At 44.3% G+C, this 24,415-nt stretch overlaps 1 protein-coding gene and 1 long non-coding RNA gene across 3 annotated transcripts in view; one reads left to right on the top strand and one right to left on the bottom strand.

The window, feature by feature from the left end:
• TLK2 (tousled like kinase 2) overlaps window positions 1-10,425 on the bottom strand; it is an 81,649-nt gene extending 71,224 nt beyond the window's left edge. The window contains exons 1-2 of the mRNA XM_008149451.3: window positions 9,983-10,425; window positions 8,126-8,211 (exon numbers count right to left, since the gene is read on the bottom strand). Coding sequence (XP_008147673.1) covers window positions 8,126-8,206 — 81 coding nt within the window. The 5' untranslated portion in view covers window positions 8,207-8,211; window positions 9,983-10,425. The remainder of the gene's footprint in view (window positions 1-8,125; window positions 8,212-9,982) is intronic.
• LOC114234397 (uncharacterized) lies at window positions 10,233-23,859 on the top strand. 2 transcript variants are annotated; one of them, XR_008554704.1, is made up of 3 exons: window positions 10,233-10,320; window positions 10,892-10,996; window positions 23,420-23,859. It is a non-coding gene; the product is annotated as an uncharacterized LOC114234397 (long non-coding RNA). The 2 variants fall into 2 exon arrangements; XR_003620589.2 differs by lacking the exon at window positions 10,233-10,320 and having other exon boundaries at window positions 10,677-10,996.
• Window positions 23,860-24,415: the final 556 nt, after the last annotated feature.

Below are 24,415 nucleotides of genomic sequence, written 5' to 3'. Positions count from 1 at the left end.
AATCACTTCAAAAGGTAAAGAAGCACAAGAAAGATTTTTAAAGAAAAAAAGGAAGATTTAAGCCTAAATATATGTTATTGCATTAAATGTAAATGAATTAAATATTCCAATTAAAAGACCAGTTTTGAGAGTGGACTAAAACAAAAAGCTGGAGTGAACTATCTAGATATATAAATGGCTAGGCGACCGTCGGACTGGTAGCTATGATGCACAATGACCACCAGGGGGAAGACGCTCTGACCGGTAGCTATGACATGCACTGACCACCAGGGGGAAGACACTCAATGCAGGAGCTGCCAAGCTGCGGTGACTTGGCAGCAGCAGTTCTCGGGTGACACACCCCGGAACCAGAGAGGAGGGAGCCCGATTCTGGGGTGCATCACCTGAGAACCGCCCTCTCGTACTCCCGGACCCCTTAGGGGATGTCGGAGAGCCAGTTTCACCCCATCCCTGCAGGCCAGGCTGAGGGACCGCACCTGCTGGAGAGACCCCGCTCACTCCACAGATGCCCTTCAAGCCACAGTGCTGCCCCAGGTGGGGCCAGCCAGGGAGGGACCGTGGGAGGTTGGCTCCAGGGTGTGTCTGGCCCACAGTCCCGTCCCGCTGGCCACCTTCTAATTAATTTCCTTTCAATGTGCACGAATCCATGCACAGGGGCACTAACGCCCATATAAGTGAGAATGAACACTACTTGCATCTTCCCCCTCAATACTCTTTTCCAATTCAACAAAGGTTTATTCAACATATACAATGTGCTGAGCATTTGAATAATCAGAGATAAAGATATCCATGTTCTCAAGGAGACTAATGGGAAATAAAAAATGTCTTAAAATAAAAGTTATCAAGTATTAAAAAGATAATCCAACTAGACTGGTGGATATATCTTGAAAAGCTATAAAAAAGAGATAATCTGGATTATGCTTTGAGGAGTAAACTAAAAGTTCATCAGGCAGCCGAAACTGGTTTGGCTCAGTGGATAGAGCATCATCCTTCGGACTGAATGGTCCCAGGTTCGATTCCGGTCAAGGGCATGTACCTTGATGCAGGCACAATCCCAGTAGGGGGTGTGCAGGAGGCAGATGATCGATGTTTCTCTCCCATCGATGTTTCTAACTCTCTATCTCTCTCCCTTCCTCTCTGTAAAAAGTCAATAAAATATATTTTAAAAAATAAATAAAATTTAAAAAAAGTTCATCAGGCAAATAAAAAAGGAAAAGAAGAGACAGTATAAGTCTGTTCAATAACGTTACAGATTAGATCAGTCATGGTTTGAGGTAGTAGAGCACAGCAGTAGGGGAGTAGATAAGTGACCATAAAGTTGAAAATTTAGGACAGGAATGGGGTGGTGAACAAAATACAACATATAGATGTATTATAGAATTGTATACCTGAATTCTATATAATTTTATTAAACAATAGCACCCCAATAAATTCCATAAAAAGGTAAAAAAATAATAGACCTACTGGGATTTTGATTTTTGCTGCTTTGAAATTAGATTAATTTGGGGGAGAATGGGCAACTTTATAATAATGAGATTGCTAAATCATGAATTTGATGTATTTCTCCATTTTTTATTTAATTTATTTCAATAATATTATGTAGTCTTTAGTAGAGTTCTTTCCTATCTTTTGCTGATTTATATATTAGATGCTGTTAAAATGCTATGGCAATTAATAACATTTTAAAGGTTTTATTTTCTACCTGTTTGCTACTCATATGTAGTAATACAATTGATTTTTGCTTATTGATCTTATATCTGGTGATCTTATTAGGGAACCAATAATTCCACTGGTTTGTGATTTTTTGTATTATTTATGTTTATACTCACATTTGTGAATACTCATTTTTTTCTTACTTTCCAATCCTTATGTCTTTTCTTTCTTTTTCTTGTCTTAGGGCATTAACTAGATCTTTCAACACAATGTTGAATAAATGTGATGATAAATGACCTATGGTGCATCACGGATCTTTAAATATTTCACCATTGTGTATGTTTGCTTTAAATTAGGAGTCAACAAAATACAGCTTGTGAGTCAAATCTAATTGCCATTTGTTTTTGTAAATAAATTTTGCTGGAACACACACACACACACACACACACACACACACACACACACACACAAATCAGGGCCCTAGCCAGTTTGGTTCAGTGGATAGAGTGTCGGCCCAAGGACTGAAGGGCCTCAGGTTTGATTCCAGTTAAGGACACATGCCTTGGTCTGGGCACGTGCAGAAAGCACCCAATGGATGTGTCTCTCACATTGATGTTTCTCTCTCTCTGCCTCTCCCCCTCCCTTCCACTCTCTCTAAAAATCAATGGAAAAATATCCTCAGGTGAAGATTAACAACAACAAAAAGTTAGGATATAGAGTTTTAATTTTATCCAGTAAGCAATGGATGCCTTTAAAGCCATGGAGTAAAACAATCTACACTAATAAAAGAGAAAGATGCAAATTGACCGTACCTTCACAATGCCCACCAGCCAATCAGGAGTATGCAAATTAAACCAACAAAGATGGCAGGTTAATTTGCATATGCAGGCACCGAGAGGCTGGGGGCGGGGCGGGGCGGGATGCTTGCAGGCGTTCTGCACCACCCCAGCCGCTCCAGGCCTCTGGGAAGCATGGGAAGGTGGAAAAGCGGCTCTGGGCCAGAGCAAAGTCAGAAAGGCGGCTCCCGCCAGAGCGAAGGTAATGCCGGCAGCCAGGGGAAGGAAGGCCCATTCTTGCACGAATCTTCACGCATCAGGCCTCTAGTAATATTGATATTTTGTTAGAAATAGAGCTAGTGGCAGTTTACAGAAAGATAAATGTGGTAGCAGAGACCAGTCATGAATGAGGAAGATCTGGATTAATGCAATAGCAGTGGGAGCTGACAAATGCTTAAGAAATTTCATAGAAAGAAGAAATATGAGTTGATACTTGACTATATGTGAAATGAGGGGAGAATTAAAGAAATACTTAAGTAAATGAAAGGGAGAAGATACCATAAAGGCAAACAATAATTTTATCAAGAGTTCCTAAAACTCACCAATAGAAATATTTTTCGGCATTTATGCTTATTGAGCATTGTCTAACTATGTATTAAATGCAAAACACCCGTTTTTATTAATTTGAGCGAGGAAGGGAGAAGGAAAAGCAGAGAAACATCAATGTGAAAAACATCGATCAATTGCCTCCCAAACGTGCCTTGAATAGGGAACAAACCCAAGTCCCTTCGGGGCTTGGAATGACGTTCCAACCAACTGAGCCACACCACCAGGGCTACACACATATTTTTTAATTATTGACATTGATGAAACAGATAACACTAGATATCCATAACTAACACCTTCTAATTGATACAATTAAATGACAGGAAAGGTTATCAGTTAATTAACCATCTTCTCAGAAGTCAAGTGAGAAATATGATCATTTAAAGTAATCACGTATGAGACTCACAAATTTATAAAAGATAGGAAAAGAGATCATTTTCTTTAAGAAGATACCCAAAATCTTCTATGTGGTACTATTTAAAAGTTTATGGCCTTGCTTTAGGCTCTATATACTGAAAGTTCTTATTGTGTCAAAATGAAGTCCCACATTTCATAGCTTCTTATTTTGTTCTTTTCAATACCATTCACATACTGCATAAACCTTTTTATTCAATACAACTGAAACCAATGACATCGGTCAAAAAAGTAGGTTACAATGGAGAATCTTAAAAAAAAAAGACATCTTAAACATTTTTTTGAACTTAATACATATAAATGTATATTGTTGGCAGTCTTTAGATGTAAGCCTTCTGAGTTGTAGACCCACTGACTGCAGTTCTACACTATCTTACACAAACCACACCCATAATGCCTCATCTACAATTTCCAGTTTCGATTTCTTTAAAAGATACTTGCCAAGGATCTAAATGAAGAATTCTTCCAGATTAAAAAGAAATTATGCATTTTTATATATATCACCTTATATTTAGTCTTTCCAAGGTAGTTAACAATATTTTAGAATCAACAATTTTTCATTTTATAATCATATCTCATCCATTTACATAATTTTGTATTAAATTATATAATTATAATACAAGTGCAAGTTGTCATAAAATGATCCTTGATAAGTCTATGATTCAACTTGTGCGAACAATGCAGTGGATATCATATGTCCCATAAAAAGAGAATGAAGGTTTACTGACTGTTACAAAGATCTAAATTCACTTCTTATTACTTTTATTGTACATGGAACAGTAGCTGGCACATAATAAGTACTATGTAAGTATTTGCTACTATGCTAGCATTAAAATTCAACTAGGTATAGATAACAGCGCATGCAAGGTAAAATTCTACCTACTTTACAGTCTCCAGAATCAGAGACCATCTGTACTTAAATTGTTAAAAGGGAGTATTGCAATGGTCCTCACTGAAAACATATGAATACAGGGTATAGTCAGTTTCACATTACTGAAAGTGGATTATCCAGTGTTTAAAAGAAGAGATCCTTAAAAAGACGTATTCCAGGTCAACAAGAAATAAAAAAGTAGGTTCATAACCGAATTTCACCTTATCACCTCAAAAATGTCAACTGGATGGGTACAGGTCCTCCTACAAAGTGGCAGCTAGACTAGAGGAGGAAAGTCTGCTATAGCTTCTTGGTGTACATTAAGCTACTTTCCTTTACTATAAACTCCCTAATGATAGAAAATACCAATCACTTAAACAAAAACTACATAGTGTATCACAAAGTGCAAAACAAATGCTTTTGGTTTACCAGTTATTATAAATTACATATGCTAATAGAAAGAGAAACGATGTATATACTGCAATATGCAAGTAAGTTTTAAATTTGCAAATAAAAAACCTAAATATAAGTAGAGCAACTTAAATATAAGTAATAAATGTGGTGGCTTGGCCATTTCATTTTAGTATAGGTTTTGTGATATTTATCTAATTTGTGGATGTAAAAAACTTGAAGCAACATGACATAAGATCTATAATAACCAGGAAGTTCAAAGACTGCAGCCACTTAAAACACTCCTGTCGAATAGAGAAGAATCCACAGTGGCACTGAATTTCTTCCTTCTATGGACATCAAAAAGTACTGAAAATATTATGAATAGTTAGGAGAAACTCGAGACAACCCATGAGGCTGCACCAGTCCCACTAGATGGCACTACCACAGAAAAGTCACTGTGTTCTCCCATTTGGAACAAGGGCTGAAAACTCTCTTGATCTTTGCAAAACTGAAAGCTGTCATCAACACAGTGACATCCTTACTGGAAAATCATGACCCATAATGAGGAATTCAAAGCTAGGAGGAGGAGTTTTTTCCAAAAGCACCTTTTCCCCTACCATGGCCTCTTCCCGACTCCTATTTCAAATCAGTGGTCTGAGAGATTACAATGTCTTGTAGGCAAAAGAAATTGTACAAAATGGAGATTTTTCTTTTCCTCTTCCCAACTCTGCAAACTACAAAACAATTTACTTGGGTTTTTTTTTTTTCTTTAAGTTTCATTGCTATGGGGAGAAAAACACTCTACTTCTAATCTTTGAATAACATTTGATATAATCAATATGCCTACCATAACTGGCAACATCAAAATAGCATACAATTGCCCTAGCTGGTTTGGCTCAGTAGCTAGGGCATCGGCCTGCGGACTGAAGGGTCCCAGGTTCGATTCCGGTCAAGGGCATGTACCTTGGTTGCAGGCACATCCCCAGTAGGGGGTGTGCAGGAGGCAGCTGATCGATGTTTCTCTCTCATCGATGTTTCTAACTATCCCTCTCCCTTCCTCTCTGTAAAAAAATCAATAAAATATATTTTTAAAAAATAGCATACAATTAATACCATAAAAACACTTGGATATAAATGAACTTCTTTTTCTATATATTAAAGGTAGAGCTTCCTATTAAACATATCATCAGATTAAGTTTTCTGACAACTTAATTACATGATGTTAAGCTGGCCTTGGGTAGCAAAATTCGGTGTCACTCATTCTCACTACTTATGCTTTACCCCATCAAAAGGATTCTTGGATATAGCTATTGTGAACCAAAAAACAGAAGGAAAGAAAAGTGTCCTAACAACAAAGCCCAATGAGTTTAAACTACGTACAATTGGAATAGAGACTTACTTTTACTCAGGAGGTGACCATTTGAACAGACAGATTTGGATATGAGCCTTCTACTGAATTCCACAGTTAAAAGACACATCAAAGGTCATTTATTAGATAATCAACTGAATCAGAGATCAATGTAATACTTAAATGTAGTGTCCCCTTCCAGTTGAATCTACTTCACCTAGATGAGTGTTTACATTTATACATGTAACTTCAATGTATATCAACAGTCAGGAGTATAGGCCTACAAAGTGCCACAAAAGTCAGTTACTAAAGTGGCCAAAAAAAACCAAAACCCAAGAACTACAAAATGTGTGTTCCCACAGCACCAGGTCACAGCTCTAATAGATCTCTAATCCTAGTATGATCTCTCTCCACAATGGAGGCTTGGAGGCACTGTGTTGAGGTGTCATCCCTAACAACCTGTACAACGCCCAGTATGCAATAGGCACTAAATATCTTTTGAATGAACAAAAGCTATCAAGCTATTCCAGCTCACCAAAACTGAGATCCATCAAAGCAGCAGGTTTTTTTTCAACTAAACCTTGACAACTTCTTTTTTTATATTGATTTTTAGAGAGAGAGGAAGGAAGAGAGAGGGAGAGAGGAACATCGATTGGCTGCCTCCTACAGGCCCCCTATTGGGGATCAAGCTCCCAACCCACGCACGTGCCCTGATAGAAATTGAACCAGCAACCTTTAGGTGCACAGGGCAATGCCCAACCAACTGAGCCACATGGGCCAGGGTGACAAAAAAATTTATAAGAAGCTATTAACCAAAGTATGAGACGAATATCTAGGTCACCATCCTATCCTATATAATAAAACCCTAATATGCAAATTGACCGAACAGCAGAACAACTGGCTGCTATGACGCGCACTGACCACCAGGGGGCAGACGCTAGACGGAAGAGCTGCCCCCAGGTGGTCAGTGTGCTCCCACAGCTGGAGCGCCGCTCAGCCAGAAGCCAGGCTCACCGCTGGGGAGCGCAATGGCGAGCCTCTCCCGCCTCCATGGCAGCACTAAGGATGGCCGAGCCAAGGGGTAAGGAGCAAGCAGGAGGGCGGTTAGGAGCGAGGGGTCCCAGATTGCAAGAGGGATGTGCGACTGCCAATCGGGCCTAAACTGGCAGTCAGACACCCCCAGAGGAGTCCCGGATTGCGAGAGAGCGCAGGCCAGGCTGAGGGACCTCCCCCCTACCCCGCACAAATTTCATGCATCGGGCCTCTAGTGAGAAATAAGGTTTATTGAAAAGCGCATAAAGAAATGTACCACATGAAGTCAAGGATCAAAAATTCACAAGTCCCAAGCCCAAGTAATGCAATAATTTTGGAATGGTGAAGCTTTTAAATAACGCATCATAAATATATTTTACATATTGTAGTAAAACCATCCTATAAGAGCAGAGAGGTGAAAGAGCAGGTACATAGGTCGCACAGAAAGCCATAACATTGTTTAACTTAACACCTGCCCATTAATGGGGGCTTGATTTTATTTTATACTCCCAGATTAAAAATAAAGAGTGAACAGGAAGGAAAATAGAAGAGAGAAATCAGCCTGGGGATGCAAACAGGAGGAATCTGCTGAATTGCAGATTTGGAGAACTGATAGACTTAGCAGAGACAGATTTTTCAAAACTCTACCATACCATATAACTATCCAAAAAGTCCAGTGTAATGAAGCTATGCCTCTACCTTTTAATTAACAGTTTTCTTCTGGGTGACTGAGGAGTTTTGAAAAAATATGGCACAGAATATACATCCGGTTAGTACCCTTGCGATAAGACCATGAGAAACCTCTCCCATGTTGTAGGGTTAAAAAACCAGCATACATTCCCATACAGAATATGTTCAAATACACTGCTGAATGGCTGAAATGACTGGTAGGATTTAAAAGTTCATTGGACCCTGAGCCAAATCTTCTCCTCTACAATATAACAGTATGGTCCATCAAAATTGCCCTTAACTGGGTTTTGAATGTGTTTAAATTAGACTACGCACAGTGTTCATTATCATCATTTTACTCACCTTACTAACACCAACTCCAGTAAACCTGGCCTCTAATAATTCCTGCCGTCGTGGGTCCAGGCTATGCAATTCTTCCATCATTTCTACTGAAAAAGAAAAAAGTAGGTTGTGAGACCATAAAGGCTAAAACATGAGGAGCCAATTTAGTTCACTTGAATGGTCACACACAGATAAACCTCAAGTAAATATATCATATGTTATAAGTTACAATGTGCTGTATCAAATAGTAACACAGAGTTATAATGTGGCTCAGAAATTCTCTTCTGAGGGCCACTTCTTCTCTTATTCTGATTTTATTTAACAGCAAATAACCCTCAAACCCTTCATATAATCTCTGTAAAAGTTAAGCTAGGACTACCTCGCAAAAAAAAAAAAATCCTTTTTTCAACCTCCAAATTTAACTAAGTATTTTCGAATATTGCTTTCCGAAACACAGAGGAACTAGTTCTTAAACTAAAAATATGAATCATTAATAATTTCATAATAATACAGCATGAATCAGAAGCTACAAATAAATTCAAATAATGCCATTATACAGCTCCTTTCTCTGAAGAGCTCACAGTAGCTCATAAAAAAAGGAACTATTTTAAAATTAATAGAGAACCCATGGTAAAACCATCAACCTGCATTCACTGAGGAAATTAGTATAGCTCCATAACCATTCCTTTTCAAATCTTTTTCTAACCACTCCCTGGAGCAGTAGGTTTCTCTAGACATCTGCTTTTAGCACTCCTTCCAAGCAGGGAGGGGCAGGAGGACACCATTTTTAAACTCCTTCCATGACCAATTAACACACAGGCTACTTTCATCAAATATGTCCATCTTTTGCAAGAGAGCAATTCTTGCAGAACCCACTGGAAACCTCTCTGGAAAAGGAGCATAAACCATTACATAGAACCCCTTTGAACATATTATTAAATAGTTACTGGAACGACTGTCATGATTTAAAAGTTCACTGAAAACATGAATTAAACATTCTCTCCTGCAATCTAGCAACTCCACAATCTCCAGTAACCCTCCAAGTCTTCCAGTTTCATTTCCCTTCCTGGATTGAGAGCCTGAGGCCAAGGGGAATGAGGGGGTGACACATTATAAAGTTTCACCCACATAGACATACAAGTGCAGGTCACCGAGGGAATAGGAAATTCTCGGAGGGGCAGAAAGGCATCTTTTAAACAGGAAAAGAACGTAAGAACACGAAGAATGAGAGTTTCCCCTAAGTGGCCTTCCTCGCGTGTCGCCCTGCCCTAATCGAGGCCGGAATGGCAGAGGTTGCAGCCTCCGTCAAACCACAGGGTCTCTCACAACATTTCCTAAACCTCCATTCCCAGGCCTGGCCAGGAAAATGACACCCCAGCAGTCATTCCATTTAATGTCAACTCATGTGCAGGAAATATCCACTCTGTCTCATTCCAGCGGGGCCTTGGACTGGGATCCTCCCTGTAGCTCAGAGCCGGGAAGCAGGACTGATGGGGCCTGGTCCCGGCGCCCCTCGCCTCCAGCCGGCTCCAAACTTTCCCCAACTCCAGGCCCACCTGTCACGGAGGGAGGGCGGGCCAGCTCTCGGGGGCGCCCGGGAGGCTGCCGGGGCCTCCAGCTGCCGGGGCGCCCCCCTCTGCCAGCCGGGCGCCGGACCCACCGCCAGGCCGGGGCCGCCTGGGCCTCCCCCATCTTCCGCCCGGCCCCTCGGCGACCCGCAGCCCTCGGGGAGCCCCTCCCGCTTCAACGCCGAGGAGCTGGGGCCCGGCACCGGCCCCTGGGTGGGCCCGGGCCGCAGCCTCCTCAGCCGAGGGGGTTCCCCGGACGGTTAGTGCCCCAGGCCCGGCGCCCTCCCCTGCCTGGGGCTCAGCCTCTCACCTGCCGCCGCCGCCGCCGCTCCACGCTCCTCCAGGGAGGGGCCCCGACCCGACCCGGCTGCAGATCGCTCTGCTCTCCCCCTGGGCAGGCCCGGGGCGGAGCCGGGGCCTCTCCTGAGCGCCGCAACCCCCGCCCGGGCAGCCGCCGCCGGCGCCGGGCTCCACGAGAGGGCGGGCGGGGGAGGGGGGCCGCGGAGGCCGCAGATCCCCGGGCTCGCGTACAGAGCCAGGCGCCCGACGCGGGCCCGGGCCCGGGCGGCAGCGGGGGTTGCGGGACCGGCCTCCCGGCGCCGGACAAAGGCCAAGGAAGGCGCAGGAGGGCCCAGGCCGGGCCGGGAGGTGGGGACCCGCTCGGCTGGGGGCCACTCGGGTGCGGCGCGGAGGGCGGGGGGGTGTCGGAACCGCTGGTACCCAGGACCCGCCTCCGGCCCCTTAATCCGGATCGGTTCGGTCCGGATTAGTAGTGATCGGTGTAAACACACTAGTGAAACCGCGTGTTTCCTCGCGAGATTTGCACGGCGGGGAAGCAGGGGGGGTCCTGGGGGGGTGGGTAAGGGGAAGAGCCGACAGTGGGGGAGGAGACGAGGAAGGTGCGGGGGGGGGGGGGGGTCCCCGTGCCCCGGCGCCCCGCCTCCTCCAATCAGCGGCCAGGCTGGCGGGCAGGGGTTAACCAGGGGACCCCGCGCGGGCTGAGAAGGCCGCCGCCTCGCCAGGCGGCTGAGGGCGGGCTGCGACACGAGGGGCGGTCGGGCCGCGGCCGGAGTCCCGGACCTCGGCTGCTTTAGTATAACCGGCCCCGCCCCAGCCCGGGCCAAGGCGGTAGGGCTGGAGCTCTGGACCACGGATTGGCGCTAGAGGGGCCGGCACTTCCCGGATCCGCCTTGCCGATCCCGCACCCACCTAATCCCAGGTCTCCACGAGTTTGGATGAGAAGTGGAGTGGCTCTGCCCAGGATGGATTTTAAAGGAAGAAAGCCGGTGGACCCCGCCCGAACTTCTCCGGAGATGCCCAGTTAGTGAGTTCGCTGTGCCCACCCGTGTTCGCTGGCTCCCACTCCCCACCACTCTCCAAAGCGATCGTCCAGGTCCAGAAATTCATTTGCCGTCCTGGAACGTGGACAGCACTTTCCCTCCACATACCTGGTTGGCAGGGTGCCTCCAGGGGCTAAAGATGCCCTGGAATCAAGGCTGAGCCCCCACCCACACCAGGATGTTGTCCTCCAGAGGGGAGGGGGCAATGCCCCAAAGAGACACTCACCGGGCACCCATGGGGAGGTTCCATTTCAACTTCTGATTAAAAACACGCCCTCCTGGATACTTAGGAGGGTCTGAGGGTAAGTGTTAGGATGGAAAAAACAGGCCTGCCCTTCACAGAATGTCTACTGAGGAATGAGAAATATGAAAGGGTGAGCTCTTGGGCACAATAGACCCTGCAGCAAGGAGGGCTCCAGTGCAGGAAAAGGCTCCCACTCTGATTACCCAGCACCAAAGGAATAAAGCATATTGTCCACCAAGTCCTATGAGCCAGGACACTGACTGCAATACAAACACCCAACTTTGGTTTCCTCTGATGCTTCCTTAATCAGATATCTGGAGATGACTTAAGGACCACAAGTAAATGACGACACGTTAGACATTGAACAACAGTCTTGAACTTTCCCAGAGGGTAGGCAAATACTTCAAGTGGAGTTTCTGCCATTTTTTCTTCCTGTTACTTTGTAATTCTTCCATATTTTAACAGAACACTGACCTGCCGAAAGGGCAAAGGGTGACAGTTTCCTTTCTGTGGTGCAACCTTCCAAGCCCTTGGGCAAATTCAAGCACTGTGGAAAAACTCCATTAAACCAAGTTACCTTGTTCCAGATCCAAGCCAGATTGGGAAGTGCACATGTATATTTCCAAAGATAAGTGTTTGATGGGGATGGAGAAAGTTGCAGACAAAGGGTAGGAAAAAAGGGCAAAATGAAGGATACCAAGAGAACAGAACCAAGAAGCTGATAATGGACATATGACTTGCCTTCCACCCCACAAAAGAAAAGCAAATGAGCCAACCTTTTTCATTATAGTGAGTGATCAAGAAAGCTAAGTCCTACCCTAGCCAGTTTGGTTCAGTAGATAGAGCATTGGCCTGTGGACTGAAGGGTCCCGGGTTCAATTCCGGTCAAGAGCATGTATCTAGGTTGCATCCATCCCTGTGCTGTTCAGGGCAGGTGCAGTAGGCAAGCAATAGGGGTGTGTGTGTGTCTTTCCCCTTCCCTTCCACTCTCTCTAAAGTCAATGGGAAAATATCCTCGGGTGAGGATTAATAAAAAAGAAAGTTAAGTCCTTAAAATGACACTGGAATGTCTTAAGTGAGGAGAGAAAAATTTAAGGGAAGAGCACAGTCAGCTGAGTTTCAGCCCAGTTCTTCCACGGACAAGCTGTATGCGCCTGTGACCTAACTTTTTCAAGTTTTGCCAACCTCACCTGTGAGGAGGGGTTTAGACTAGAGGATTTCCAAAGGCCGTTCCAAGTCTGAAAGGCTATTATTCTGTTTTTTAAATTATTTAAAGTAATCATTGAAACAAAGGGAAAGATAAGATTTTTAGTTTATCTTTTCCTGGTGCACTTTTCTCTGCATGTTAAAGAAGTTAACGCTGTCATAGGCCTATTCACAGCCCCACTCTAAATTTAACACTCATCCCAATAGGAATTAGTGTAGGAATTTAATGAATTTGCTTACCACAAAGATTGGTGCTTCTATTTATAGGCACCATGTAAATGAAAGTGTCAAATATCAACAGTAAGGAAAAAAAACAGATTATAGGGTTCACCCTTTCCCAGAGAAAGATGGATAATTTCAAAATAAAATCTGTTGTCAAATGGTTCCTCTTACAATGTGATTTAACCTTGGGTTCATGAACCAATTTGTTTAAAGTGTGTTTACTCACATGGCAACTTCACGGACTCAACTTGTCATGAACTGGCAAATGGTGACATGCCACATGCAAAGGCCCAATCCTCATCAACTGCAGAAGGCACTAACCTGGATCCAATTAGATGTGCACACTGGTCATCCAGTCTTTTTTGCCTTTACAGGTGTACATGACAAGTCCTCTAGATTCATGTTCAAATTCCCAGAGAGAACCCTGGAGCTGGTAGATATGCCCCAAACTAGTTAAGGTGATCCCCAAGGTGTGTTCTGCAGGCCTTGACAGGTTAATATGCTTTCAAGGGAGTAGATATTATACTGGTCCTTGGGAAACTCTGGGTTAAAGTTAAGTGGAATTCTTTAAGTACTAGTTAGAGCCTAAAATGTATAATGTGCATATGGCAACCTCCAGGAGGGGGACTGGGGTATTGGATGTTTTCCTACTTGATTTTGGAACCACCACCTTAGTTGGTTGGTTGGTTTGTTGGATGTTTCAGGTACTCATGGGAGTTATTTTAAGGAAGACATTGGAGGAAACTTGAGTAGTTTAACTCCCTTTTGCTCATCCACATACACCACACTAATGATTGTCCAGTATATTCTTGAATATTTCATTAATATACACCATCTTCAACGAAAAGATACTGGCATTTGATACTGAGCAAATTGACAGTGCTCAGAAATCTTTTTTTTTTTTTAAGAGGAAGGAAGAGGGAGAGACAGATGGAAACATCAATGATGAGAGAGAATCACTGATTGGCTGCCTCCTGCATGCCCCTACTAGGGATGGAGCCCGCACCCAGGCATGTGCCCTGACAAGGAATCGAACCATGACCTCCTGGTTCAGAGGTCGACACTCAACCACTGAGCAACACCAGCCAGGCAGTGCTCAGAAATCTTAACTCTTTTTCTTTTTTTAAAAAAAATATTTTTCTTGATTCCAGAGAGGGGGAGAGAGATAGAAATATCAATGATGAGAGAAAAATCAGCGATCGGCTGCCTCCTGCACTCCCCACACTGGGGATCGAGCCTGAAACCTGGGCATGTGCCCTGACTGGAATTGAACCAGGACCCTTCAGTCCGAAGGCCAATGTTCTATCCATAGAGCCAAACCAACTATGGCTTAACTCCTTCTCTAAAGGAGCCTGCAGGGTGGTGGAGGTAAGAGGATAAACTTCCCAGTCAAGGTCCTTGGTTGCTTTTGTTTTGTTTTTTTAATCCTCACCCAAGGATATTTTTCCACTGATTTTTAGAGAGAGTGGAGAAGAGAGAGGGAAAGACAAAGAGAAACATCGATGTGAGAGCAATACATCAGTTGGTTGCCTCTTGCACGAGCCCAGACCAGGGGCTGGGTCAGGGAGGAGCCTGCAACCGAGGTACGTGGCCTTGACTGGAATCCAAAATGGGACCCTCCAGTCCGAAGATCGATGCTCTATCCTCTGAGCCAAAATGGCTAGGGCAAGGTCCTTGGTTTTAATCTTGACCCTGCCTCTTATCAACTGTGTAGCCTTAAACAAGGTATTTAACTTCTCTAAGCCTCAGTTTCTTTATCCATAAAATGGTGTTAAAACCTTACAGGACTGTGGAGGATTAAATGAGATAATATATCATCTTGACAGAGTAATTCCTGAATAAATGGTCCCCAAACTTCACACTTCTGCCAAGGACTTATACATTTGTCGTTAGATTATTTACAGAGTTTAACTCCAGAAACCAGGCTGCCAACGTCTTAATGTCTTTTAGTGGTACCGTTTTCTTCGGAACAGAGAAAGGACTTGATGTCTCTCTAATGAAGACATTTGTTGGGGGGAGTAGAGAAAAACTTAAAATTTGCCTGACCTGTTCTTCCTCGACCCTGAGAATGGAGGGTTTCTAGTGGTATGAAGAAAAAGGAAGTTAGCCTGGGGCGGAGGGTGGGGCGTGCTAGAAGGGGTCAATGGGGGAAAAGGGAGGACATATGTAATACTTTCAACAATAAATATTTAATTTAAAAAACAAAAGGACCTTCAAACTTTAAAAAGAAAAGAAAAAGGAATTCGGCAAAGGCAATATTTCCATTATAATTTCTGGGCAGAAAAGTAGAGAACATTAGCATATTTGTGATCAGACAGAACTAGGTTCCAGTCTTGTCTCTTCACCCCTCAGGTTCCTCTTCTGAAAACTGTGGCCTGCATACATAATTCCATGAGTGGCTTTAGTTAAAATAGAAATAATGATGGGAAACGCCTTATAACCTGACATATGTAGGCATTTAGTCAATGATATTTCTACTCTCCTCCCTAACAAAATGGAAAAGTGAACGTACACTACAGATTTAAAAAATTCAGATCTAAGCCTCTGTTTTTCATATCCTCCTACTGCCCAACTTGCTTCAGAAACCCTTCTTGAGCAAGTCTCCTTGACACAGTTTGCTTTATTTATCAAGTCATGCATTCTTCTGCATAGCCCACTGATACTGGAACAATCTTCTTTGTTCTCCTGAAGAGCATCTCCCTTCTCTAATTTTCTGTTCCAACTCCTTCCCCAAATGTCACTTTAAAAAAAAATTATTTTGAGAGAGAGAGAAAGAGAGAGAGAGAGAGAGAGACATCAACTCGTTGTTCCACTTATCCGTGCATTTGTTGGTTAATATCTGTATGTGCCCTGATCAGGGATTTAACTTGAAACCCTGGAGCATTGGGACAATGCTCCCACCAACTGAGCTAACTGCCTTTCCCCTGCATTGTGTACTCCTTCTTTCCAGCAGCTAAAATGTAAAATAGACAAATAGAGGGGCAAAAGAGAATAAAAGCCACTGAAATGTAACACAAGCCCCCTCCCCTTAACTATTGAATCCTACATATTGGTCTTTCTGAGAAAGAAAACTTGAAGATAGGAAACAACTGCAAATATACTCTTTTGGGGATACTGATAGAGTATATTATTAAAATCTCAGTCCTTTCATTGACTTTTCATATTCAGTAATCAACCTTCAGACAAAATGACCCAGGTCATGAGGTAAAGGGGGCCCAAGCCTTGTGCCCACAGAGAAAAAAGAAGGGGATCACTGGTTGGGGGCCCAAACCTTGTGCCCACAGAGAAAAAAGAAGGGGATCACTGGTTGGGGGCAGGAGCTTGGGGATGGTCAGCCCAGAAAGGCAAGTCAGAATATTGGTGTGTTTTTGTATAGCCTCTGAGCTAAGAATGAATTTTACATTTTTAAATGCTTGAAAGACAAGCAAAAATTATATATAAAATTTTAATGTTGGTGTCCATAAATAAAGTTTCATTAGGACACAACCTCACTAATCCTTTACATATTGTCTGTGGCTGCCTTTGCACTCCAGTGGCAGAACTGAGTAGTTTTGACAGGCCGGCAAAGCCTAAAATATTTACTATCTGGCTCTTTACAGAAAAAGTTTGTTGACCTCCGCTCTAGACCAGGGCTTCCCAAATTGTAAGGAGCATATGTATCCCTTGGGCATCTTGCCAAAATGCAGGTTCTGGTTCAGTAAGTTGAGTGGGGCTTGAGATTCTGCATTTCCAAAATCTCCCAGGTGCTGCTGCTCCTGCTTTGCAGACCATACTGGGTAACAAGGCTCTGAAAGCCTCGTCTGCTACATCAGGGGTTTTTGTGAATGATTTCTAAGTAAACAAATCTTAGAAAATATGAACAGGCCGAAACCGGTTTGGCTCAGTGGATGGAGCGTCGGCCTTCGGACTGAGGGGTCCTAGGTTCGATTCCGGTCAAGGGCATGTACATTGGTTGCGGGCACATCCCGGTAGGGGGTGTGCAGGAGGCAGCTGGTCGATGTTTCTCTCTCATCGATGTTTCTGGCTCTCTATCCCTCTCCCTTCCTCTCTGTAAAAAATCAATAAAATATATTTAAAAAAGAAAAAAAAAAGAAAATATGAACAGTTGGAGTGTAACCCATGATAATAACCTCAAAAGGATTTTCCATGTTGTTTGGGCATCATGTGACAGCCTGAATGGTCGTGGAAATGGATTTGCAGGCAATCCCCCTGAGCCTAAAGGGGTTGCAGCCCCACAGCACTCCTGTGATGTGGTGCTTCTTGTTATTTGCCCTAAACTTATCCGTCCAACTATAGGAGGGCCTTCTTTGTCCTGGTATTCCAGGATTTGGGAAAGAAGACTGAGTTCACCTTGTCCAAATTATTCTTGATTTTTTTCAACTTCAGGTAAGTCCCCTCTCAGCTCTTTCTTCAGTGACCAGTGCTTCTCAGGGTGACAAACCCTTGGAGAGGCAGCCTGGGTTCAAATCCCAGCCCTGGAGGTACATGATGTAAGACCTAGAGATGCATAACTTCTAGTGCCTCAATTTCCTTATCTGTGCAGTGGAGGTAATGTATATAAAGCACTTGGCATACTGCCGGATTCTTGACAGGTGCTTCCAACCTGAAAGCATCTCAAAACTTAACACATCCTAAACCTGCTCCCTTCCCAAAGCTGACACATTTTAGCAAATGTCAACTCCATTCTTTTACTATTTAGACCAAAAACCTTGGAATTATTCTCTCTTCCACTTCCATTGTGAATTCCTCCACTCCTGCTTCACCATCTGCTCCCACCCAGGGCCTTTGTACTTACTATCCCTCCACCTGGAACACTCCTCAGCATATGCCCAGCTGGGCATGGCCACATGTTATTACATTGCATGGAGTACGTCCTACCTCCTATGTACACGTGGAGCTGGCAAGCAGCTGCCTTTCCATGACAGAGTGAGAAGAACCTTCAGGCTCTTTCAGGAGATGCCATGCTAGGCTTTTGAGTAGAAGGAAGTGAGGAGGGCATTTTAAAAAGGAGTAGAGCCCAAAATGAAACCCTTGCTCTCCTGTGCATGCTAATGGGATAAACAGACAATAAACACATAATTATACATCGTAGGTAATGACTGCCATGAAAACATAGAAAACAGGTTACCTGGGTAGAGTGCTAGATCCCAGTGGCAGTGTGGATGCTACTTTATATGGGGAATTAGGTCAGGGACAGCTGTTCTCTGATAATGTAACACCTAAGCAGGTATTTAAATGAAATGAGGGTGCAGCCCGGCTGGTGTGGCTCAGTGGTTGAGCATTGACCTATGAACAGTTCGATTCCCGGGTCAGGGCTCATGCCCAGGTTGTGGACTCAGTCCCCAGTGGAGGGTGTACAGGAGGCAGCCAATCAATGATTCTCTCTCATCATTGATGTTTCTATCTCTCTCTCTCTCCCTTCCCTCCTCTGAAATCAATTTAAAAAAAATTTTTTTTAATGAAATGAAGGTGCAAACCCTGTCACTGTCTGGGGGAAGAGCCTTCCAAGCAGAACAGTGAGTGAAAATACCATGGGGCCAGAACTTGGATGGTTTGCAACAGTTTAGGGGCCTTCTGGCCTTTGTGTGATAGAGTGAGAAAGCTGCCTGCTGCTGAGTGCAACACACAGGGAGCCTACAATTTCACCAGTCTTGACATAGCAAGGTACTTTATGCTGTAGTGAGTTTCAATGTCTTGAGCCTGTGTTTAATGGCTAATCCCAAAGGATAGGGATTATAACAAAAAGCACTTATTGAGCATTTATGTGGCAGGCACTGGAATAAAAGCATGTTCATTATCACATTTAATCCTTTCAACCTTGAGGGAGGCCCACCTTACAGATGAGAAGGAAGTAGAGAGGAGGGATGAAATCTCTAGTCACAGCTCTTGAGCAGCTGAAAGGGGAATTCTTTCAAAGATGGTCTGGTTCCAGAGCCCGTGCTACTGGCTCCCAGCTCGCTGGATTTTAAGCTACATCATGTGCACATAGTACTCAATTCTGCCCCTCCTTTCCTGACCCCATTTCATCTCATAATTTCCAGGTAGGTCTTAGCTTGCCTGATTGGCTGTGACCCTAATAGAATGCTACATTATTACCCATACAGCTTGTTTCAGACTCTTTTCTAGGCATTTCCTTCCAAATGAGTAGGCCCAGTAGACCCAGTAAATAGTCTTCCCAGTAAGCTCCCACTTTTAAAAATATATGTTTTTATTGATTTTAGAGAGGAAGGAAGGGGAAGGGAGAGAGAAACATGAATGATAGAGAAACATCAATTGGCTGCCTCCTGCACGCCCCCTACTGGGGATCAAGCTGTAATCTGGGCATGTGCCCTGACTGGGAATTGAACTGGCGACCTCTCTGTACAAGGGACAATGCTTAACGAACTGAGCAACACCAGTTAGCGCTGGTTAAATTAACTCTTAACTTCCATTCATCTCCTCCGGGTTTATTGTTTCATTAACCCATATTTATGGTTTTCCATAATTTCCTTACCAGATAGTTTCCGCTTCCTTTGTAGGTTTGGACATGGGCAGTTGGTTCATTACTTAGGTGAGACTTATCAAATTCACCATCACCCCAAAATCTAGTTCTCAGTTCTTCAGGTCCCCTTTCACCAGAGTTAATCCAACTCAGGAAGAATTAATCAAAATGAGAATGGTGCACATCTCAGGACAATTCCTGCATTTTGAAAGAAAAGTATGTCTGCCACATTTGACCGACCAGCAGGCTCTCCTCAGGGGAAAGCTACTCAGGAAGGCAAAGCAAGGCTCCTCGGGGAGCAAGGAGAAAGAGCAGGATAATCTTAATGGCTCCACTGCATCACGCTATATTTAGCTACTATTCCCAATTCCTCAAAATAGGGCTCTGTCTCATGGAATTACACCAAAGCCCTGCTTTTTTTTTTTTTTTTTTTTACCGCCCCCCCCCACCCCCCCCACCACCTCTCTCAGATGCTGGGTGGGCAGATCACTCCTCTTCTGCAACCTCAAACAATGTATAGGCTTACAATTTCTTAGACACCTGTTTTTAGCCAACACTGCATCTTTGTGGGCTGCTGATCACCTCCATCACTGTGGAGTCTTCCAAGTTTTGTTCTTAGATTTTGCAGGTATCTTGGTGAGGCCTCAGGTTTAGACTGCTTTAACATATGTTAGCAAAAGATTTTAGGAAAGTTACTTCAATTTCCTCATTTATCAAACTTAGAACCAACATCTGTCCTCCTCCCAAGGTTGTTCTATGCACTTAGCCAGTTAAGATAAGAAAGCATTTTGAAATTTGAAAAAAAAAAAAAAAGTGTGTAAATGCAAGACGAAATTATTCTTTCAAGGCAATTATTCTTTCAATAATAAAACAATAGTTGCAAGAGGGAAAGAGAGGGTGACGTTACAGTCTTGCTCTGCAGCCTGGATTACCTACCTACATAGCAGCCCAGTGTCTGTTATCAATTGGAGTGGGGTTCCATCTGGTCCAAGAACCATTGCCCTAAAAATACTTTACTGTCTCAACGTGAAGCCATCCACAGACTAAGTATTATGTTTCCCTGCTGTCCCAGTGCTCTTTCCTAAGTTCAGACTTAGTTGCAGAGTAAATGCGATGCTGTGAAAGGAACAGAAGACACAGAGTCCTAAGTCCTGGTTGGAAACAGCTCTGCCACACACTCTTTGTGAGGTGCAGCCAAGTGCCATTCAGCTGCCTAAGCTCATGGCCTCCCTGACGTTAAAAAGGGGCTGCTCAGCCCTAGCCAGTTTGGCTCCGTGGACAGAGCGTGGGCCTGCGGACTGAAGGGTCCCCAGTTCCACTCCAGTCAGGGGCACAACATGCCTGGGTTGTGGGCTTGATCCCCAGTAGGGGATGTGCAGGAGGCAGCTGATCAATGATTCTCTCTCGTCATTGGTGTTTCTCTCTCTCTCTCTCTCTCTCTCTCTCTCTCTCTTCCTCTCAGAAATAAAATATATATATATATATATATATATATATATATATATATATATTTTTTTTTTTTTTTAAAAGCGGGGTGGGAGGGAAGCTGCTCAGATGACCTGCCCCTCAGAGTTGCTGTTCGGATGGGGTGTGATAACCTAAGTTAAGAAAGATTAGCAATGTCTGGCAGGTATAAGACACTCCAAGATGCTTGTTTAAAATAATAAAAATATCACATCCTGGCTATTAATTTGTCTGATGAGAGAAAGTAGTTTATTATTAGTCTTCTCAAAATGCTTGCTTTCTTCAGCGGTTTTAACTTTGGCCTGACATACCACACTCTTCTTTTGTATGTTATTTTTTGGTGTTTTTATCATAACAAAATATATTGGAAGCCAAAATAGGTAACTGGGCTGGGGGTTTTCTTGGTCACTGTTTTAGCCACCTGGACAGTGGTGTTTAGCCCCAGGTTTCTTAAGTGGTAGCCAGGGCAAGACTTTACTTTTGCTCTGACTTCCAGTCTCCAGTGTCGATGTTGCCAGGATATCACATAGTAACAGGTTCCCAAATCTGATTACGAACTTGGCATCTTACTGCCCAGCTGATTCTGTTCCACTCCTGTGTCAGAGCAGGAAATATCCTGATAGGTTCTTCTCTCCTCTCACATGAACACAAGACGCACTGAACCACCAAGTATTTCTTCCCTGGAGGGCCCCTGACTCATAGCCCACAATGACAACCCCGGAGCTGGACAGAAGGACCTGCAGCCTGGGGTGTTGGACAGTAAAAAGGGGCTGCTCATATGACTGCTTCCTTACAAGATTGGACTTCCCCAGGATGCAGGCCTGAGCTGCGTTCTCCATTCCCTGCTGACCCGTCCCCTCCACTGGAAGCAGTATGAAAAGTTCGCGTGTTATCAGATTCCTGTGAGGTGCCCCATTGCCCATCAGGAGAGTTTGCGTCTTATAACTAGGAAAACAGACGTGGTGGGTGAAGGGCAAAGAGCCTGACTCAGGGGCAAGGCTGATCTAGGATCCAGCCCAAGCTCTACTCTGCTGAACTCTGGGAACTTGGACTGTTATTTCATCTTCCCAGCCTCAACTTCCTCATCTGTGAAATGAGGATACAGTACCCATCTTAGTGGAGTTAGGCCACCTAAAGCATCAAGCACAGTGCTTAGCCGAACAGGCAGTCAGTAACAAGGTTTCCTGGATTGATGGCTTCTTTCTCCTTTAAAGAACTCACCTTCCTAATTGTGTTGACTGATACGTATTTATCATGCATACAATTTTCTGTATTTAAGTTTTCAGGAAGTCCCCAAACTAGAGCTGAGCCCAGCACCTAGCTGACTGAAGTTTAGCTTCCAGAGGCCCTAGCAGCACCAGCCACAGAGGTGGGACTCAAGAGGGTGGGGCACCATTCTCTTCCCAGCCGCTACTTTTTGGGGACAGCAATTTTTTCTATAAAGGGCCAGACAGGAAATGCGTTAGGTTTTGTGAGTCAGATTGTCTATGTTACAAGTAATCAATTCTGCTATCCTGGCAGGAAAGTGGCACAGGTGACATGTAAATGCATGACGATGGCTATGCTCTAATTGAACTTTACTTGCAAAGATAGGCTGCTGGGCCTGGTCAGATGGCTCAGTTGGTTGGAGCATTATCCCATACACCAAAAAGGTTGGGGGTTCAATTCCTGGTCAGGGCACATACCTAGGTGGCAGGTTCAATCCAGGGTCAGGGTGCATATGGGAGGCAACGATTGATCCATGTTTCTCTCACATCAGTGTTTCTCTCTGTCTCCCTTCCTCTCTCTCTAAAATCAATAATAATAAAAAAAAATCCTGGGGTGAGAATAAAAAAAATAGACTGCTGGTTGCCGGGGACTTTGTTAACCCCTGCATGATTCTCAACTTTACCACGCATCAGAATCACCAGGGGGAGGGGCTTCTTCAAACACAGATTGCTGCGCCCCACCCCCAGAGTTTCTGACAACTCCCAGAAGACGGAACCACTTTGAGAACCACTGAAGCCTTTCCCACCCCTCTTCTTTCTCTGTGCACCAAAAAAAACACTTCAACCCCACTGTGAATACAGCATTTATTATGTTCTATTGTGGTTAGTGGTTCGTGTGTGGGTCTCCAGGATCCTTAATCACCTTCCTATCCTAGTGCCTGACGATAGCAATTGCTAACCACTGACTCAACTCAGGTAGCGTCCTGCCCTGCTCCTTGGGGGACTGTTGGAGCTCTGCTACCTGGGCCCAGCCCTGCTACAGAGAGGAGGAAAGGGGACTTTGCCCCCTGCCTGTCCAGAAACAGACTAGGAGAGGAAACATTCCCTGCTCAGACTAGACCTTGAACCTGGACTGTTTCCTAAGGAAATAAAATGAGGATGGATTGGGGGTTTGGTTTAATTTGTTACTTTTTGCTTCTAAATGGACTATTTTACTTTGTGATGTGTGAGTGTGGGGGTTAAATCCAGACAGCTGTCTGCTGGGGAAAACCACTATTTGTGAGTTAGAGACTCAGTAGGCTTTTAAAATGACCCACCGTCAGGGCTTTATCTCAAACCAGACAGAATCAAGTTGGGCTCCGATAAAAGAGGAATATATGAGTCCTTTCCCCATCTTCAGTGGCATGTGTGGGTCAACCTCCCTCTTTTGGAACTTACTGCCTACCTCCTGGTTTTATCCCCACACATGCTCCCCTCCTCTCTTTGCTGGTTGGCAGGAGCTCCCCAGCGACAGGGGCCACTTAGTCATGGGCTGGCTGTAAAAGGCAGGTGTTACAGTAACCTTCCTCTCTCCAATTCCCAGGCCTGTCTGATGGAGAATTCCTTTCATCTTTGAAGTTTCAAGTCCATCCCTACCTAACTAACCTCACTCTCTCCATTCCAAAATAATAGACGCCAGGAGGAGGGACTCCTTCCCCTCCCCATCATGAGGGGCTCCGTGAACACTGCCAAAGGCACAGACGTTTGCTGCTTATTTAGACTGCAGTGCAGAGAAGCCAGGACACGGAAGTTAGCACAGCAAAGAAGCAGGAAGGATCCCAGAGTGGCTTAGAATCCTTCTGATATTCCCTGTCCCGGAAACCTTGTTACCCCTGCCTGCCAATCAGTTTTGCATCAATAAACTGTACGTTCTGAGCGTTGCCAGATGAATGAAAGGAGAGCAGCTGAAGACTGATCTCTGACCTTGGCACGTAAACAGCCTATGGATTGCACTTGACAGTTATTAAAGAAAAGACCCAGCAATTCTCTGATGCCTTTTTGCCTTAATTAGATCGAGCATTCATAAGCTATGGGGAAATCTTCAGTTTGAAGAGAAAGACCCCACAAGACAGGAATTCTCATTCCCACTCATTCATCCATTCAAACTGTCAGTCAGTACTCACTGACACTCGTCAAGTGCCCCATTACCTATGCTCAACACTGTGCTGACCTCTTTCAAGTAAAGTGGATGCAAAAATTCCCAAAGTCCACACTGTGCTCGCCTGGAAGACAGTGTCCAGCCAGGAAGTCAAGAGCACAGGCTTCCGTTCAGACATATCTGAACTTGAATCTGATCCTGCTGGGTGACCTTTGGCAAGTAATTTAACCTCTGTGCCCTCAGTTCTCTCTTGAAGTTAATAATACCACCCGCCAAGGGTGGTCTAAGTGAGACCATCTGCGCAAAGTATTCATCACAGAGCAAGCACATCCCATCCCAAGGCCCTTGGCTCGCGGGCCAGCTCTCAGGCTGAGAGGCTCCTTCCCTTCCCCTGGCACCCTGCCAGTCGCTGGGGAGCTGATGACACTCACGGTCTCTGCC

This window comes from Eptesicus fuscus, chromosome 20 (genome assembly GCF_027574615.1).
Source record: "Eptesicus fuscus isolate TK198812 chromosome 20, DD_ASM_mEF_20220401, whole genome shotgun sequence".
Lineage (NCBI taxonomy): Eukaryota > Metazoa > Chordata > Mammalia > Chiroptera > Vespertilionidae > Eptesicus > Eptesicus fuscus.
Note: the sequence above shows the minus strand (reverse complement) of the source record. Positions and strands in the feature narration are given on the sequence as shown.